The sequence below is a fragment of the Panulirus ornatus genome, chromosome 7, assembly GCF_036320965.1.
Source record: "Panulirus ornatus isolate Po-2019 chromosome 7, ASM3632096v1, whole genome shotgun sequence".
NCBI classification, from domain to species: Eukaryota; Metazoa; Arthropoda; class Malacostraca; order Decapoda; family Palinuridae; genus Panulirus; species Panulirus ornatus.
In genome coordinates, this window is record NC_092230.1 from 7,035,292 (window position 1) to 7,056,060 (window position 20,769).

General features: G+C 37.6%; 1 protein-coding gene across 1 annotated transcript; it reads right to left on the reverse strand.

Moving 5' to 3' along the window:
- Nucleotides 1-2,872: 2,872 nt before the first annotated feature.
- Nucleotides 2,873-19,951, reverse strand: par-6 (partitioning defective protein 6). The gene is made up of 5 exons (XM_071663208.1): nt 19,753-19,951; nt 15,988-16,213; nt 11,991-12,106; nt 9,756-10,022; nt 2,873-5,786 (listed from the first exon to the last, which is right to left on the reverse strand). The coding sequence occupies exons 1-5, from the start codon at nt 19,813-19,815 to the stop codon at nt 5,514-5,516; spliced, it is 945 nt and encodes a 314-aa protein (XP_071519309.1). The 5' UTR covers nt 19,816-19,951; the 3' UTR covers nt 2,873-5,513.
- Nucleotides 19,952-20,769: the final 818 nt, after the last annotated feature.

Consider the following 20,769-nt stretch of genomic DNA (forward strand, 5'->3'; position numbering starts at 1 on the left):
TAATGTCCAGGAAAACCAGCAGGTGCAGAGGCAACATTTTGAAAGTCTCTCGTACTCTGAGCTCTGGATCAATCTCCTTTGACTCCTGAGGCTGAAAAGGCTCTCTTCCACCCCCCCCCCCCTTTGCCCAACCATATACCTCTGTGAACAAGGAATGAACAAGGAATTTTAACTCTTGTGACCATCAGGACTAAAGCAAGGAACCGTCTGGATTCTCAGCATGATTTGTGCTCTGCTTTAGTCATCATAAATGTTTTCTTCCTTTTAGATTTCTGCCATGAAGTCCCTTTGAGGAAAGAAATGATCAAATCCCTGTCATGGTAAAAGCATCATCATGGTCACCACAGTTTTTGCTTACTAAATGTCTAAGCAAGTAATCAATAGTCAAAAGTTTGTATTTCTTTGCCTGCTTGATTTTTGCAATAATTTACTTCTGCATGAAGTTATTGCTTTTCATTTTCTTCCTTGATCATATATAGAAATGTATTGATTAATACATTAAAATTCAGTACAATTTACATGATAAAACTAAATGAAATACTGAAACTACGTTTCCTCCCTGAGGCTCGGTCGCCAGGGCCCAAAAACATTGTGTTCAAGATCACGTCCAAAAAAGTTTGGTCAACAATGCTGTACAATTCCATTTATGACTGGAGTTGTGAGCGATATTTCTTCACTGCTTAAGTGTTATTCACTCAATACTATTCTACACACTTCATCTTGGTGTACTGATTGATGATGTGTACTTTGATAAAGAATGATGATAATGTTGGTTGTCATACAAATACGTATAACACATACATCATTATTCTTTAGTTAGGTCAGTGCACAATCTGACTGATACATGGGTCACATGACTACATGATATTTATAAAAAAAAAAATTAATATCTTTGCACATACAACCTGTAGTTTAGAGATGTCATTTTCGTTTAGTCATTGGTTTAGTGGGCCAAAGAACGGTCCTTCCAACTGTGTCAAGTCCAGAAAAATCTTAGAAGATCAGCTGGCGTGGTCACTGAAATTCAGAGACTGCCCATATATTTATCTATCTATAATACTTGATGGCTGTTTCCGGTGTAAGCGAGGTAACGCCAGGAAACAGACGCACAACCCACCCACACACACACACATATATATAGTTCACAGATTCCCGCGTATAGATGTAGCACAAGGAACAAACAAACAGCATCATTTGCTGACAAATGTTCTCTAGCTGTCATCTATTTATGCAATGAAACCAGCGCTTCCTCTCCACAACCATGTCCTATTGACCTTTTCGTGGTTTCTCCAGTTGCTTCATCCAAGTCACAGCATTTCGCCCCCTGTAAACCAAATCACTCCAATTAGCTCTATCTTGTTCATGCCTCACATCTTTCTGCATGTCCTGACCCCAAGACCTCAAAACATTCATCAGTCTATCCTTCCATTTCCAATTCTGTATTCCCCTTCTCCTTGTCCCTTCCACTTCTATCTAATATGAATATCCTCTTAGTCAGCCTCTCCTCCCTCATCCTCTCCTTATGTCCAAACCATTTCAGTACACCATCATCAAGCTCTCTCAACTTTCCTCTTCTTACTGTAACACATCTCCCTTACAATTTAAGTTCTTTATGGATGAACTCTCCTTACACCATATGTTGTCCTTGATATTTCATTTTCAGCTCATCTGTATGGCCGCTGGGACTACTATGCCATCAAATATACAAATCTTTGTCCTCACAGACAGCAAACTCACTTTCCGAACACTCCTCACTGCACCAAAGACCTTAGCCCCTTCGCTCACCACATGCCTTACTTCAGTTTCTATGGTGCCTAGAACACTGCACTTCCTCAAGTTCTCTACATTCAAACTCACACTTCAACACACCTGTCTGTCTCCACTGCTGAACTTCATTACCTAACTTATATTTACATTAACTATTAACTTCCTCTTTTAACACACTACTAAACTCAGACACCAGTTTGGACAGGTTCTCACCCAAGCATGCCGCCAGCAACTGACCACCCAGCTTCCCATGAGCCTGTAGACCTGCCCCTCTCCACAAGACCCTTGCATTTATTTCTCTCACCACCCAATCCATAGAGTAAACAGCCATAGTGACATCGCACAACCCTGCCTTAGATACCACTTTCACCTAAAACAATTTACCCTCCTCTCTTCTTACTCGCAAATATGCTGTAATATCTTAAACTCTTTTTCACTTTTAGAACTTTTCCTTGTACACTTTCCACAATGCATCTCTATCAACCCTATGGTACATCATCTTTAGATCCATATATGCAACTTAAGTCATTTTCTTTCTCTAACTTTTATGACACAGATTTTTTTTCAAAGCAAACATCTGATCCATACATCCTCAACCACTTTTGAAGCCATTTTGTTCCTCTCTAGCATGATGTTCTGTGCACGCCCTTCTCAAATACTACTGTTCCATACAACTTACCAAATATACTCAACAAATTTATACCTCTGTAATGCAACCATTCACCTTTGTTCCCCTTGTCTATATTGACATGGGTGAAAATAAAAATGGGTTATGAGAGATAGGTGATTGTTTGAGATTCAAATCTGAATTAATTTTTGAGTAAATATATATTTTCTCTACTCATTTTATTTACAATTACATACTTCCTGGTTTTACCTAAGACTTTTCTGAAGCAAAGAAATTCAGATGCCTTTGGAGTCAGAAGTTCCTTGAAGAGACTGTACTGCCAATAATAAAGCCTAACTAGATGACTCTTCCCTCGGATGTAACCTCAAGCAGGTGAAGTCCAGTCACACACATATACTTCCTTACTCCCCAAATTGAAAAACAATCAAATATAATTCCTTAAAAATATGAAGAAAAAGAATAAAAAGAAAGTCAAAGTAAATAAAGGTTTCATTTTAATAGGCTATACTCCATACAAATGTGTATGCATAAAATAAATTCTATCTGTAGATGTACACATGCAGTTATAGTAAAAAGGGATAGATAAAAGCCTCAGTGGCCCTGTACAAGTACATACTGTATGTCCAACTTCAGAGTAAAGACATTAACATATACTCTAAAAGTTCTCACACTTATTTCTCAACACTACCATCATAACCTCTTCTCAATCTTATTCACATTAAAAAATGACTGAGAGAACTCACAACATTTTGCCAGTCACTGAAGCAAGGAATACAGGAAAAAAATCCAAAGCCTATTCAGACAAGAAAGTGTATTTTTAAATTATTAAAACAAGAAGCAGAAAATTCATGGATCGAATATAAAAATATTAGTAATATGATCACAATAGAGACAACAATGTCTGGAAGAACTGATGATGCAATTTGCCACAGTTTTAAAACATTCTGTGTCTCCTGGAATGCTTGAAAATTATTCTAGGCACTCCACAATTACTTCACAGGTATTTTTAAGTACAATTAATAAGAAGCTGGAGCTGCTCATGGGTTCACTTACATGTTTATCACTGGAAGTAAAAAATCCCACATTTTGGATGGCAACACTCATCATGCAAACTTATTACTATTCACATGATGCAAAACATTATGATACTGGATAATATTCTATAATATCTTTAATAATTCAACAATATTAGGAATAATTATCAAATAACAGATGATGCCGGGTTCATTTCATTAAGGATATACAAGTCCTGAGAAAGAACTACATACCATGAGTTAAAAAGTTCATGTTGAAAAAAATATATATATATTGCATCAATATATATTTTTTTGGGACGGAATGTAGTAATACAACTCTTAATAAACATTCTCGCTCTGACTTAAAACCTTTCTAGAATCTAAGATGGATTTGATTATTAAGTTGCATGACTGATGTACCTTTCCATTCTTTACATCATAAACCACAATGTAAACTAGCCTAAGCTTCAATCACATCACTCTTCCTTTCAACACATAAACACGTCATTGTCTCATCATTTCTTCCATTCAATTCTTTCACAAACTTTCAATCATTCCAAAGTCCGTTTATTACTAAGTTAACACATGTTGACCATCTCCCAGTTATGGGGTGGTATTATCACTGGCAAAAAGTTAGTATAATCTGGGACAATATTATAACTGACCATATCCACATGCTATAATCAAAATCCTGCCTGGTTCTGGGACGGAAACCAAGTCTCCCTAGCTCTAATAGTTGAGCATTACCCTGTACCATGGCACTCTATTGTCTGTTAACTTAAATGTTTTTCATTTATCCTGCCCAAAGTATCACATCAAAATAAAATTCAAATGAAGAGCTACATTCATGAAAATGATTCTAGTCTTAAATATGCACAATGGTCCACTACAGTGGTTAACACAGCACACTGCATACATAAAGAAGACTTTTGCTAAAGGCTAAACAGGGTGCACTAAATATTTCAATACTACTCATTAAAAAGATGAACATGAGTGACAACCATTAGGCATGTGAACACAGCAACAATATTAATTACAAAAAACTACAAGGATTTGGAAGGCATAATAGACGGCTTCTCTACCTCAAAGGTACCATGTGCACAGTATTGTATATACAATGGACAGAGAGGAATAACTCTTGGCATTAAGTTAAAGCTAATCTGAACTGATTATACATCTTCTTTAAATCAAAGAAAGCAATTTCTGCCATGATCTTGGAATGTAATAATTCAATCCTAAAAACAACCTAAGGACAATATAATGAAAATACTACCACCAAAGCAGAGTAAAGCTGTACATTGCTGGATATCAAAGAAGAGCCAAAAACTGCCCAAAAATTACTCTTAAATGTCCTCCAATAATGTAAGTATTTGGAAGAATATTGTAAATTCTAGACAGCTCCTAACCTCTTCTTCCCCTCCATAACTGAACACTTACTCTTAAGAGACTTTTTTGCCTTCTGTATACAAAATATCATAGTAGAGAAATTTAAGAAAAATCTGTATGTATGTATGTATGAAATTTCTGTGTGTGTGTACATGTGAGTGTTTACTGAGATGTGTGTGTGTTTACTGAGATGATGAATTCACTGCTCTCTTCTGATAAAGTAGTTTTTCACATAAAGGCACTGTTGTAACACCATACCAGGTACTTTCAATTTGCAGGGTTAAATTTGCAATCCTTCTCTGATAATAAATCATTTTCTTATTAACTTTTAACCTATCGTTACATTACCCGATAAGGCAACGGAAAAGACACATATCAGTTATAGGCACTTCTTTTACCTCTGAGAGGGGTTCTCTTGCTTACGTTAAAAATAGCACAATCAGCAACGGTGGGCTAAAATTATGAGCTATCACTGTTGGAAAAAAAAAAGAGCTGCACAAAGTTGATTGTTGCACCAGCCTGTGTGCTCAGTGTCATTGGTGAAATAAATATAATTCTCAAAGCATTATTGAAGTGTCACTTTGCAATTCTCCAATCCTGTAGAGAAATTCTTTTCTTGTGTCTACTTTCTTTCAGCTTTAAGTACAAATTTGTACATAATTTGCATGTTTATTAATTATTCAGTTATAAAAGTAAAGACTATAATCTATATAAAATTACAGATGCAGGACTCCTTCATCTTTACTAGGTTGCGAGGCATGTGAGAGAGGCGCATCAGTGAGAGAGTCTCCAGCAGTAAGATCTCTGATCTCATCCTGGTCATAACGATCATCATCTGATGCAGACTGGTGTGACTGCTGTGACCCGGATGACATCGCTGAGTTGCGTGAGAAAGAACCTCTGCGTGGTGTATGAGACAATGTCCTCTGGTTGGCAGGTTTTACAGTGATTATTAAGTTGCTGCTGTTGGCTACCATCATGTCTGTCACCTGTAATACAATATGATAAATGCATTTCATGTTTTGTGGGTTAACTGTTAGAAAAAAAAAAAAGAAAAAAAAAAAAAAAGAAAAAAAAAAAAGCATGGTCTGTCTTCCCCATAATGACAGCAAGTGGCACTTCAAAGGAGGCTCCCTTGATCTCATATTCAATATGATATATTAAAAGGAACTCAGAACTGACTGCCATGGAAGAACAGGAGGGTGAAAAGTTAAGGGCTTCGCCTTTTCTCATTCACATTTTTTTTTACATTCACAACATTGCACCAACAACAAGCTTCACACAAATTCAAAACACACATGTACCGCTGTCATCTGCCATCAGAGATCCTTTGTCCCCGAGTTGCAGTTTAGCATCACAACGGCAACAAACCAATATGGACCCATACAGACAAATTCAAGAACAGTCCCATCGCAAACTCTGTGCATATCAACGAACAGAAGACTGTATAATAATCTCCATTCCACACAATATTACAGAGATTTTCTCTTTCAAAACCCCTTTTTTCAAAATCACATTATCAAAGGCATGAAATTTCCATGTCTTCTGTCTTTAGCTTCAATTCAATAATCCTTTATTACTTTATATCTACATGCCAGGTGGGGGATTTTGCTCAAAGGCTGTCACATGTTCCTGATGCTATCTTCTTAAGATGGCAAAAGGCATAAAAGTACAAACAAAATATATGGAGAAAGAAACAAATACAATGAATATCATGTACACAAAGTAGGTCGATCAGGCCTGTCAGCATACGTTATGTCCTCAGACATGGAATTGTCTGGGGAAACTCAAGCTCATCAGACATGGACACGTTTGGGGATACTCAAGCTCATCAGACATGGACATGCTCGGGGAAACTCAAGCTCATCAGACATGGACACGTTTGGGAAAACTCAAGCTCATCAGACATGGACACGCTTGGGGAAATTCAAGGTTATCAGACATGGACACATTTGGGGAAACAGCTACAAGCTATCATCAGACATGGACACATTTGGGGAAACTCCAGCACAGCTACAAGCTATCATTGGTTGGCTAGGTCTGTCACTGATATGGTGCTTTACTCTAACCCAAGGTAGTACCTAACTGTCTACCCACCAATGAAAGGAAGAACAGATGAGAGTGCTGCATGGGCTGTCTGTCTATGCCAGGGACTGAATTCAGGGCAAATGGATCTGAAGACATAACATATGGCAGTCTCTTACAAGGAACAAAAAGTGCAAGTCAAACCAAATCACTAGCCACAACAGAAACACGCCAAGTATTTACCATATTTCAACCTGATCAAACAGTTCCATTCCCCCAAATTTTTCCGACAATGAAGCCTAAAGTAATGATGGCATTCAAGATAAACATGAAATAGCCCAGCAGCAAGTCTGCTGCCTCCTTGAATATACTCTACATTAGGGACAATAAGAATGTGAAAAACACTTAAAGCACTACTGTTGCTTGGTCATATTTTAAAATACAGATTCAAGAAAAGTGAGATATCTTTAAGTAGGAAAAATGGGAACACTTAACAATCTGGGTAAAATATCAAAATCAGGAAAATGTTCCTTTAACCTGTGGGAAGTTTCCTTATATAAATCATAATCAAGTAATAGTTCATTCAGTTCACTGGAAATATCATATGAATAAAAGTAAATACAAACCAACCACATTTGTTTCCCACACATAAGCTTCTTTGTTTTAACAAGTCAGAAGCAGCAAGAAGGTATAACATGAAGGAAATTGATTCTTGATTCTATGTCCTTAATCACTCTTCTTTTGAAGGTCAAGTGTATATTGAGGTTCTGATGTAGATAAATTATATCACCACACCTTTAAACTTTTTAATCCACACAATACTGTCATGTAAATTTCTTTTTATTCCAATACTTGTTCCCTGATTCCCACTTCAGTGTTGGAATAGATGAACAAATGGCATCATTCGCTCACAACCATTCTCTTGCTGACTTGTGTAATCCACTGAAACCCCGACCCCCTACCCACAACCAACCCCTACAGACTTTTCTGTGGTTTCACATGAATGCTTCATTTGCCCTGCAAATCATCCCCTGTATCCCATTTCACTCTGATTAACCTATGCAAGCCTTATGCCCTCTTGCAAGTTTAGACTCCAAGTGCCCAAAACCTTATTCACCCCATTCTTCCATCTATCAAGTCTCTTCCTTCTCCTTGTCCCCTCCACTTCTGATGCATACATCCTCTTGTCAACCTTTCCATACTCATTCTCTCCATATACTCAAACAATCTGAGCACACCATCTTCAGCTTTCTCAAACATACTTTTCTTAGTACCGCACCTCCCTTTTATTCTATCAACCCTCCTTACACCATACACTGTCCTCAAGCACTTAATTTCCAAAACAATCATCCTTCTCCATACATTCTTATCTAATTCATGCCTCATATTCATACAACACCATCAGGGCTTCTAAACCTTTAAACATGCCCACCTTTGCCTTCCCAGATAGTGGTAACTCTTTTCACACATTCGTCAATGCTCCCATGACCATTGCCCTTCAACCACCCTATGGCTCACTTCAGCTCTGTTGGTCTCATCTGCTGCCATGTCCACAGCTAAGAATCTAAAATAATTCACTTCCTCTAAGTTTCCTCCATTTCCAACTCACACCCCAACCAATCTGTCTCGCTGCAGCATTAAACCTAAGAACCTTGGTTTTATTCACATTTACTCTCAACTTTCTCTTTTCACACACACTCCGAAAAACTTGGAGATAAATTTCTACCATTTCTCTCTCAAATCTGCTACCAGCACTATGTCACAGCATGCAATAACTGATGCTTGTATATATTGCAGTAATAATAATCTGTCAGTAAACTGCAATGTGTCAGCAGGTGATGGGAGTGGTAGCCAAGCAGAGGTGGCCAGGGGGAGGTTCACCCCTCTAACCACCTATTTTGATATACTGTGCTTAAGGACCACCCCATCAGATCAGTTCAGAGTTCATCCTCTGTACTTGAAAAACATATGACAATCAGAGATTTTTTTTACTCATCTACTGTAGGTAGTTGCTGGTTGGCAGCCAATGACCACAGAGGAATATTACCGGTACTACCTACCTAGGTATCAGAAGGGTTAGTGACGGCTACGTAGTGATCCAGGACTTCAGAGGTTGTCAAGCTGTACTCCTTTGACCCATGTTGCTGCCTTTTCTTTCTGTCTCACCAACATGTGGACTACTGGCATTCTATCCACAAACATACAATACATCTCACAACACTCAACTCATACAGCTCATTCTTATTAACTCTAGATTTTCCTCCAGTGAGCTCTGCCTTTTGGCACAATGGTAGGAGCACTAGACAGTAGTAGTATGTAGAAACATTTAGGCAAAAGCATTAGGAAGAAATATTAGTTAGGAGTAGTAAGTAACAGTATGAGGCAGGAGCATATGCTAGTAGTCAGTAGGAACATAGGTAGGAGCTTCTGCGAACACTGTGCCAGCATTGTCCTCTGCCAGTGGCCTGTTAAGAGTGAGACACTAAAGGCTAAGACGTGGCACCAGAGTTCACTAGTTATGAAGGCTCTATTGCTGTGGCCACCCCCATGAGGGAGTTTCAAGTTGAAACAGGCACCAGAGATGTAAACAGATAGAGAGATTTACTGTAATTACTTAATTTTTCAAGGCCAATGGATTCCTAATGATTCCTATCCACTACAATGCATCCACTACTATGAAGAATGGTCCAGAAACAGAAAGGGAAACAAGATTCTGGCAACTGTTTCATTACCAAATAGGTGTACTGCATCAGAAATGGGACAAAATTCTCCACAGAAACATTTGACAGCACAAATGCAACTTCATGTATTGACAAATAATCTGCAAGACCAATGGGTATTCCTGGTAGACTATTACTTTATTCCTTGCATCATCAAGGTGTCCCTCATTCCTCACTATTAAAGCTATTTTTCACAATTAAACAATAACTAACCTGATCTAATGTTTTGCCGTTGACTTCAATTCCATTCACCTCCAGAACTTCATCATTGACGGCAAGGAGGCCAGTGCTCTCAGCCAAACCACCAGGCACCAAGCGGGAGATAAAGATACCAGGGACTCTTTCTAAACCATGTGGAGTAACTCTTACACTAGTACCATCACGAATGTAGAACCCAAGTGGCTTATCTGAACCATGCTTAAGTAGTCGTACTCTTCTACAAACTTCTGGTACTACATCCACATCAATGATGGCTGCTACCTATTTAAAAAAAAATAATCATATTAGTAACTATATGTGAAGTGGTTTGATCGAGTAAGTAATGAAAGAGTAAGAGAGATGTGTGGTAATAAAAAGAGTGTGGTTGAGAGAGCAGAAGAGGGTGTATTGAAATGGTTTGGTCACATGGAGAGAATGAGTGAGGAAAGATTGACAAAGTGGATATATGTGTCAAAGGTGGAGGGAACAAGGAGAAGTGGTAGACCAAATTGGAGGTGGAAGGATGGAGTGAAAAAGATTTTGAGGGATCAGGAACTGAACATGCAGGAGGGTGAAAGGCGTGCAAAGAATAGAGTGAATTGGAACAATGTGGTATACCGGGGTTGACATGCTGTCAATGGATTGAACCAGGGAATGTGAAGTGTCTGGGGTAAACAATGGAAAGTTTTGTGGGGCCTGGACATGGAAAAGGAGCTGTGATTTCGGAGCACTACACATGACAGATAGAGACTGAGTGTGAAAGAATGTGGCCTTTGTTGTCTTTTCCTAGCACTACCTCATACACGTGTGGGGGGAGGGGGGTGCCATTTCATGTGTGGCTGGGTGGTGACGGGAATGGATGAGGGCAGCAAGTATGAATATGTACATGTGTATATATGTATATGTCTATGTATGTATATGTTGAAATGTATAGGTATGTACATGTGCGTATGTGGGCGTGTATGTGCATACATGTGTATGTGGGTGGGATGGGCCATTCTTTCGTCTGTTTCCTTACGCTATCTCGCTAACGCGGGAGACAGTGACAAAGTATAATAAAAAAAAATAATAAATAACAGTAACTATAAGTGATTAACTGAAGGAAATCATGTTTTGAAAATCTCGCATATTTTTCTAAACCATAAAATGCTGGGGACACTAAATTTTCAGTTTTCAAGCCATTAATTTCAAATATGGTATTTTTACATTACAGCTAAATAAACAAAAATGAAATAACATTTGGCATAACTGTACCATATCAGCCATTAGGAGTTTTCAAGACAACATTTCAAGAAAATGTTATATTGCATGAGCAATCAATACTTCTTGAACTTAGCAAAGACTTTAACAAAATTATGGCAAAGTAACTTAAACTATACAACCCTTCATCAAGTTCTACATCGTGACATGAGACCTGTCCCTTATTGCCTAGAGTAGTTTTTAAAACTTTTTTGTTTCTTCCCTTGTCTCCATTACTTACTTTAGTTTTTCATAACACCATATAAACAAAATACCAAACAGTGGTGATTAGGTGTATGGGCACTCAACATTCTATAATCCTTTCCAATTCACTTTATATGCCTTTTCTACAACATTATATAATTCATATATACCAATCCCCTTTCCTAAATGTAAGATAATTATAACATAAACCAATTCTCTTCTGAAGGCAGAACTCCTGAAAATCTAAGAGAACACTTGCTTAGATTCACCTCACTTTGTGGGGTTGAACTGGGTTCTCACCCCCTACAAGCAGGTGATCCCTAAGGAATTTGTTCATACATGAGAAATCTTTGTTTAATGAACATTACAGTGACAGATCTCGTTCTTTCACTTATTTCACTAGGCTCTGATTAAAAGCATTCAGTAATTCACATGTACATATTCATCCATCCCTGGTGCCATCTCATCCCGCAGGAAAAAGCATCGCCAACCCTGTTAGTGAGGTAGCACCACATCTGCTCACATCAATACATGAACTGTCATGTGTACTGCACCGAAACCACAACTGCCTATCCACATCCAGACCCCACAGATTTTCCCAAGGTTAACCCCAGTTGTTTCACATGCCCTGGTTCACTCATTACCAGTAAATAAATTTAAGTGTATCAGGAGGACGAAATGAAGGCATATCAAGAATGCAATATATAGAATTAGGTACGTAAATGTTTTTGTAACAATCATTAAAATATTCATAAATGAAGCTCTGCTCATTATTACCTTGTTACCATCATATGAAGGACTACTTACCTGTCTGAAATCTTGTGGATAAGATATAGACAATTTGTTTCTGGGTTGCGTGACAAATGGTGAGAGAATACTGGGTAGCTTATAGTTGGATCCATTTGGTAAGTGCTCCAAACTCCCTGTGAATGATAAAACATTCATAATTTCACAACAATACTAAAGTGAAATTCTGCAAGATTTCTGGGTCTGACAAATAATGATGGTTATCTTTTTATTGTTCTTTCTTTGGCAGATAGGAATATAGTTAGCCAAAAGATGGGATGGATGCAATTAATATTCTTTTCCAAATACATAAATGTATAAAGAGTAAAGAACATAATATTAAGCAATGGAAAATGAAAAGTGTCAGAACAAATAACAGGTTTTACAAACACATCATAGTTACAATTGTCTAACAATGCCTCACATCAGCTTCATCTGTGTCTTGCTTTAAATTACTATGCTGCAATATGTACAGAGGTATGCACATTAACAAAGAGAACAAAATCATGTAACTCTTAATTAAGAATATGTATGAAATGCATTAATCTTCCAATCAACTTTTGCATGACAGTCTTCAATCAGACATAATACACATGATAGTCTTCAATCAGACATAATACACATGATAGTCTTCAATCAGACATAATACAAAGACATTTAATCAAACTCAAGGTTAACTGCTGTGAAGAGCTTGCTCTTCCAACCTAAATTTTCTAATCTTCCAATCATTTGCACTGCTTTCTGAATGTTTAACAAATCCACAACATATGATACTGCAATGAGGGATCAATTATGATGATATTCAAATCAAAAAGTCAATGGATTAATTATCATCCAATTTCAATGATCACTTTTTGTAAACACCCAAAGAGTCTTCTGTCACAGTGTCACCAGAAGATAAGAATCCTTTCACCCAAACCAACTCATGAAATAGGTAGGTTTTAAGCATTTGTAACTATCTTCTGAAGTGACAATGCATGATTTATGAAAATACATAAAAATTGGTTAAGTAGCACAGCAGTAACAACAATGGTGTCAATGAAGTAAAATTAAAATGCACACACTTGGCAAGTCTCATGTTTCTAGAAAACAAAGAAATTATGAGATATTTCAGAATACTAATAAAATGTCACCAACTCAAACTTGCATGATGACTTAAAATGTTTTGCAACTTAACAAAACACTTTCACTAAGTAACTAAAAAATAAATAAAGAGGCCATGATGTACTTCCAGCAAAACAATACATAAATCACAAAAATCAAAATGTTTCAACTAACATTGATAAAAATGTTTGTGAAAAAAACATAACTGCCATTCATACACACATTTAAGCAAGCACAAAATGTATATTGTGATATCATACAACTTTAATCTACATGTAGTCCCCACTAAACTTTAAAGATGCATCCTAATAAGTGCAATTTTAAAAGAAACCAACTTTACCATACTCAACAAGCAAATGTGGGGATTACATTTTGTAGGCCTAGCACAGAATAAAAAAATTCTCATGAATAAATAAGAAGTAAATATCAGATCATCATAGGTCTAAATATGAAAAAAAAAAAAAAAAATCAATCAAATATCACTTATAAGAGATGGTTTGAGGTGCACTACATTACAGTTCCTACAGGCCAGGCGAAGTAACTAGTGGTGCAGGTGTGGTCATGAGTGGTACAGTCACCAAGATAAAAAGGCTGCTATGTCTGCTTCTTCATCTTGGCTTTTCTCTAGATGTCTAAAATAACTGGCCACAGACAGCTAAAATGTTTTTTAACAACTTGACAATCACTGAAGCGCTGGCTCACTACAAAGCAATCACTAACCCTGCCAATACCCAAGTGAGTAGTACTGGTAATATTCCTCCTTGGTCGTTGGCTGCCTACCAACTACTAAGAGAATCTCTCTTACCTTAGAAATGAAGCTAGAAATCTTACAACGCACTGATGTCGGTAAGGGAGCATTAGCGTGGTAGAAAGTGTGCAAAAAAATTGAGAGAGAGAGAGAGGGGGGGGGTTAGGCAGGAGGAGTAAGCGTGGGTCCTGGGTGGAGAGCCCTACATTCCCAACTGCAGGTCAGTCTATCAGTTACTTCAGTTGTGTGCAGATCTGTGCAACTTGCAAAATTTGGGTATACCTGAAAATGTGATTCTCCTGCAGCCCACTGTGTTTTGTGTTTGTTAATATGGCTCCAAACATTCAGCAACATCATCTTTTACCACTGACACAGCAGTTAAAAAAATGAGAATCTCTATTTTTCTCTATATATTTCTCTGATGCCTCTTCCAACTGGAACTCCCTCAAGGGTGTGGCCATGGTAATATAATTGCATAATTAGTAAGTTCCAGTTACAAAGAATGAGCTGTGTGAGTTGTGATGTCAAGTTTTATGTAAGATAAGGAGAGATTGTATGTTTGTGGACAGAATGCCAGTAGTACATATGTGGGTGAGGCAGAAAGAAAAGACGGCTACCTGAGTCACAGGAGTGTAACTTGACAACCATTGAAGTGCTAGCTCACTACTCAGCCATCACTAACCCTCCCGATACCCAGGTAGGTAGTACTGGTAATACGCCTCCCTGGTCGTTAGCTGCCTAACAACCACTACCTACAAAGAGAAATAAAGCTAGAAATCTTAAAAAGTGCTGAAGCTGGTGAAGGAAAGTTAGTGTGGTAGAAAATGCAATTTCCACACTGTTCTTTACAGAGAAACACACACATTACCACACTTCCCAACATGTGTTCATGCATTGTGAATGTAGTTAGTAACCTGACAGCTGCAGGGGCCCCAAGACAGGGATCTTAGTGCTGGGAGGCAAAGGTAATAATCCTTTTCTTTCGTATTTATCCCCTACTTCCCATATAGTAAAGTGGCACCAGGATCAGATGAAGAGTGGGTGTATTTGCTCACATACATTCTCAAGCTTTCATGTATAATGCACCAAAACTAGAGCACACTATCTACAGCCAAGACCCACTGATCTTTTTGCAGTTTAACCTGACTACTTCACATACTTTCATCAGCCTAAAGACAGCGTGATGCCCCTTGTAAACATATCGAGCCAATTCGCCCTATTCCATGCCTGCCTCAAACATGTTCAGGCTCTGGCTACTCAAAGTATCTTCTACTTAAAATTGCACCTCATCCTCAGTCTTCCCCTCCTCCCTGTTTCCTCCTCTTCTGGCACATATATCATTACAGTCAGCTTCCCCCCAACTCACCCTATCCAAATGTCCATACCAATTTAGCACTCCTCTTCAGCTCTCTTAATCATACTCTTCTTACTACCAGACCTTTCTCTTACCCAATCATTACTCGCTCCATCAAACCTCCTTACACCAAATATTGTCCTTGAGCATTAAATTTTCAACACATCCACAGTCTTCCATACTTTCTTATCTATTGCCCACACCTTGCATCCATACACAACCAGCAGTAACTGACACCTCCCTGGTACTCTTACCCCAACAGATTGCTTGCAAAGAAATAACCCAAATGTAAATTTGGTTAGAAAATAAACAAATGGACATGTAGACAAACAGAGGGATGAGGGAACAAAAAACTAATGCTATATTCCTTCTTTAGCGTGGTTAAGTGAATGAAACTTAAATGACAGCATGAACATATCACAAGAGATGTATGTACAAAGCATACAGAAGTCACAAATCTCTTACAAAAGGCGATACTCATACGTGTAATGTACACATTCAGAGTATGGGTGGCACTACATTACTGTAATCCATGATGCTCTGAATAATATCACTTCATCATCCCTCATTGCTCTCATCATAAACATCTGGATCATTAAAATATCCATACATCCTCTTTTCCTTATTTCCCTCAGAAGCCCACAATGGAAAATCTAATCATAAACATATTCTTCATAAATATTTTGTATGGTCAGGTTTTTTTGATTCCCTTCCATGAATTTCAAGAGTATTAATGAAAAATTCAAAACAAAAGGGTTACTCAAATACCAAAAACATAGCTCTATATACATTTACAAAAAATAAAGAATTACCCTTGTGCTGAATGATAATCTTGAGTACTGGTCGGGCACACTGGAGAGCCTTCCTAAAGTTGTCGTCATTGGTGATAGGGAGGAGGTCACCATCACGAGGATCAGTGTATGCTAAAACAAAGGCAATATTTGCGAGTCTGTGTAGCTCCTCCACTAGTTTTAAGAAGTCCTCGAGCTTTTCATACTTGTCTCTTTCAACACTAAAACGGCGGAATTCTGCATCAAACTGCCAAGAGAAATCCCTTATTAGCCATAAACAAATTCATTACCTTCAACAAAACAGAATCCTCTGTTTTCAGTATTCTACAACTGAAGCATAAGTTTAAAGTTTGAAAACTCTTTTCTCTCCAAGAGAATATTCCAAAAACAATGAGACATAAATCTAGGGGGTTAGAGCCTTCTAACACCTCATCAAACCAGTAGGGTAGTGCTATACCTTTTCTCACCTGTCACAATTCACTCACCTGTGGCACCAACGGCTACTCATTTATTTCATGCCTGTCTTCAATCATTCACAGTCCACAATAGAGATAACATCCTTAACCTACTCGCTCCAGTCTGGCAGTTTTGAATTCGCACACTGTAAGCATCTGTCCATAAACGATTACCATCAGAGGTTAATCAAAAAGGGAGAGGGGAAGGCAGGACATGGTAAGAATAGCAGAAAATTGCTTTCTGGATACTGCCTTGAAGAAAAAGATCTAAAACTCTAAAATCTACATTTCTCTCCTCTACCCATTTGTCCAATGAGTAATGAATGCATAACCACATGAAGGAGGACGATTTTGACAAAGTATATTTCATGCAGAAAGACAGCACACAAAAAGTGGAAACATTAACCATCTAATGGCAATCCAGAGGCACATTAGTAAACTACTATCTGAGGAAGGAATCGTGCGCAAGTAGGGCACATCCACAATGTCATGGCCATAAAACTAACTAGCAAAGGTTTCTAAATAAGGCTAAGGTATAGGTCACCTTCTTCACATCATGGGATCTAGCATAAAAACCAGGCTAAGCCATTTATATGAGTTTCTGAATACAAACAGATATGTTCCTCACTAAATATGGTGTCAAGGATTTGTGAGTGAACAAATAAATGTTCCCCTTGAGAACTCTGACTTCCAAAAAACTTTACAGGGAAAAAAGGAATTAATGTCAATGATGTGTACCAGAATGGAAGCCAACCTTGCTAATTCTGGGGTGAAATGTAATGTCACAGAGCATTCCTTAAATCCAGACTACCTATTCAATTGCTTCACTAAAAGATCCAGCAAATAATCTGTGAGGTGGCCAACTGTATCCGTATTTCAGGATGTAATTATACACCAAGGACAAATTCCACCTCATACTGTGGAAACTAGGCCTCATCCAACTCCAAAGTGTGAAACTCCCAGCAGGTACCTAACACCTGACTTAAGTCAGGGTGTATGCAATTTCTTTTATTTCTTAATAAAGTGCATCTCAGTTGCAAACACACCAGAAAAAAAAAAAAAAATTAAACCTAACATTAGAAGTGGAGCAAATATATACTTTTTTCAACTCATCATGAGACACCATCTCCCTACTGACAAAATACAACTGATACATACTTATGGGACCTTAACTAGGCGAGAATATTTAATTTGCTGCAATAAAACACTTCCTCATTAGCGCCCAAACCTATCACTGGTAAGCTATTTAGGAAATGGTACTGCAGCAATTTCCTTCACTGTTTGTGGTTATGCACACAACTGCATCTTTATGTGGCCTAACAATTAAGATCACCAATAGGAACTGACTATATGAGTGAAAAAGTTAGTATAGGCTTTTATATGTTCTGCTGATTCTATAGAGATTTTGCTTACTTTCATACACATCAACCCCACTTTTCGAAGATTCACAGCACCCATATCAATATCAACTTATCATAGATATATCATAAAAACATGAACTTATCATTTCAGCTGCACCATCAAGTTAATTCTTTTGTCTACTTGTTTTTGGAAAACTAACAACTTGGCTGGGGTAGAAAGATTGTGATAATGAGTTTTTACAATAAATGTGGGTGCTGGCCAGCCATCTTTCAATACATCAACTCTTCTCCAACACATTCTGATTTCTTCTGAGAAAAACTTAATACTATTTTTCTTTTCCTCTAACTGATTGTACATTTATCAATATAACCATTAATTTTTCTTCTACAAGAGTGGTCAAAAAGATTGTTAAAAATGGTGGCAGAATCAACGTATAACAACGTATAACGTATAAACTATTATTTTCCCTAATATACTACTCTTATCTCTTGATGTTTCTCAATAAAATACATTGCTTCTAATCACACTCCCAGCTGTTACTGTATTCTAAACACTACACTCACATTCCAAAAGCACTTCACTTACTATCTAAAGTTAATATCATCACAGACTAAAACTAGACTTTTGCCATTTAACAGAAATAAGTTTGACCTCACGACACAATTTGATGCATTACTTGTACATTTCACGTAATAAATGAGTGGGGATGTCTATGATTCTGAAGGAAAACGTGGGGCAAAGGTACTGCATCACTAGAAATCAATAAAAGTAATGAAAACTGCAACTGGTATCAACTTGGGGCAAAGAGCAAGAGCGACCTTGTGTTTCAATATTACAGTCAACATACACCAATCGTATATATTCAAATTATCATTTTCTTCCACTATAAGAGTTTCATTTGAGTGAGGTCAACACAGGCAACCAGCAATACAAGGAACACCCGACACTCGCATATACTGCAAATAAAAAAAGATCAATCTAGGTTGTAACACGGAGTTTGGTTATTAATACTATTTCGTGCATCCAGCGGACTTTGTTAGATTTGGTAAGTTAGGTTGGTTTGGTTTGGTTGATAATGCTTTTTATGATTTTCCCAACCCAAAAACCCTGCTCCCACTAGGGATCCCCCATTATCACTGAATAACTCAAAAGGTAGTGATTAACGGTAGAAATGAGGGTCAGAGTTGTGCAAAAACACATCAAAAAAACATCAGAAAAACATAATTTCAACATCCAAACAGGTGGATGACGGTACCTGTAATTTCACGGAAATTTCCAAGGTCTTTCACAGGTTTCTGTGACTTCTTATAGATGAATCATCCCCTTACATACAACAATTTCCCTGAGCATCACAGCCCTCCCCACTATCACGTCCATGACCGTACACAATAAAAAATCAAATTCCAATTCCAAAATCAAATTCCAATCATCCTAGGCGTCGGTAGTCCATTCATATATATTTCTTCTAAATCCCTATCATTTCCACGGTGCCCTTAAACTGAGACTTTTACCCAAAGCAAAACCTAAGTTAAGGAAGGTTGGTCCAGTCATTTCCGTTCGGTTATCCTCCCCACCACCATTACTCCCCCTTGACCATTCATGTCCAATCACTTATACCAATATATCCTGGACGACATGAGATTTCTAATCCTCTTAACATCAACTATAATCACCGAATATTTCTCGTTTCTTATGAGCTCCACTACCAACAATCCATGACTCATACTGACCACAATTTTCAAACCCTCGTCCAAATATTTCCACTCGCACTTCCTGTCACTCTACATCGACGTCGGGACAAGGCTCCTCCACCTGATAGCTCTCTTCTCGAGGGACATAACAGTCTTTTAACCCTTCGGTACAGACGGTATGATCAGCCGGGACAATAAACCCCCAGTGGAATGCCCGTGACTCACTCACCTGTTCAGCCCCAAACACTTGGGAAAAGAAAGTTTGGGAGACAACCCACCTTGCTCTTCACTTCTATCAAGGAACTCTGAGCTCTACTCTGTGTCTTGGAACTCCTGGACATTTTCAGGTTAGTTTTGGAGTCAGCACACCTGTGAAAATGGCACTAGCAGACATTGATTTACATTTTCAAGCTCATATCCCACTCGCCGTCTCCACTTGTTTTGGATTTCACAAACATTAATACAGCTCGCAACTAAATAATGACGTCACGAGCACCTGTTATTGTATCTCCCACCAAAACTATTTATCCTTTTTAGCAACAAATACTTAATTTATATATATTCTACTTAATTATAGTTCTAGAAATAAATTAAAATATTTATTCTTAGTATATCATTTATATAATTAGACTTTTATATTACTTAAATCGAAGTCAATTTTGGTACTAAGATAACAGGTGCAGGGGCGCACTCCCAAGAGACAAACTAAAGCAGCCACATTAGGTCTGAGATATAGCCAAGTATCTTATTAATTACTGTCGAGGTCTTTCAAGTGAAAATTCAACTTGGTTTCAAGAATTTTATTTTCAGCATCATTTCCTACAGGTGAACAACAATGAAACTAAGTTCTTTTATTCATACAAGCTCAGAGTAACAATATCAGTCACTGAATTACAGCATTAACTTCATGAGAGCAAAGGACTATTAAGAATGATAATAAGTCACATATATCAAGCTTTAGGAAAGATAACAACCATCACCCTTATCATAACGAGTTACAAAAATGAAGAATATTCCTTTTCAGATCCATTTTTATTTCTGGGGTTATCTCGGAGGACTTGTTATACTACGTTCAATATATGTGACAGCAGTTATGTTCTTATCATCTGTCTATGATATATTACCTCATGTGTTTCTATTCACATGACTGAATTAACATTATCCTTCTAAGTTAGATATGACAGAGCAGCTTTCAGATAGAGTGCAATATTCATGAGCAATATTCATTTAGCTCTTGTTAGAAAAAAAACAAACTGGCAACTTCTAAGTAAATACAATAGTAAATAACGAGTTAA

Excerpts from the sequence above, each read along its gene's own strand:
- par-6 (XM_071663208.1), bottom strand. The coding sequence starts at position 19,815 with ATGTCCAGGAGTTCCAAGACACAGAGTAGAGCTCAGAGTTCCTTGATA. Across the intron at positions 16,214-19,752 it reads TGATAGAAGTGAAGAGCAAG|TTTGATGCAGAATTCCGCCG; the intron begins GTGGGTTGTCTC and ends TTCTCTTGGCAG. Across the intron at positions 5,787-9,755 it reads ACGGCAAAACATTAGATCAG|GTGACAGACATGATGGTAGC; the intron begins GTTAGTTATTGT and ends ATTGTATTACAG.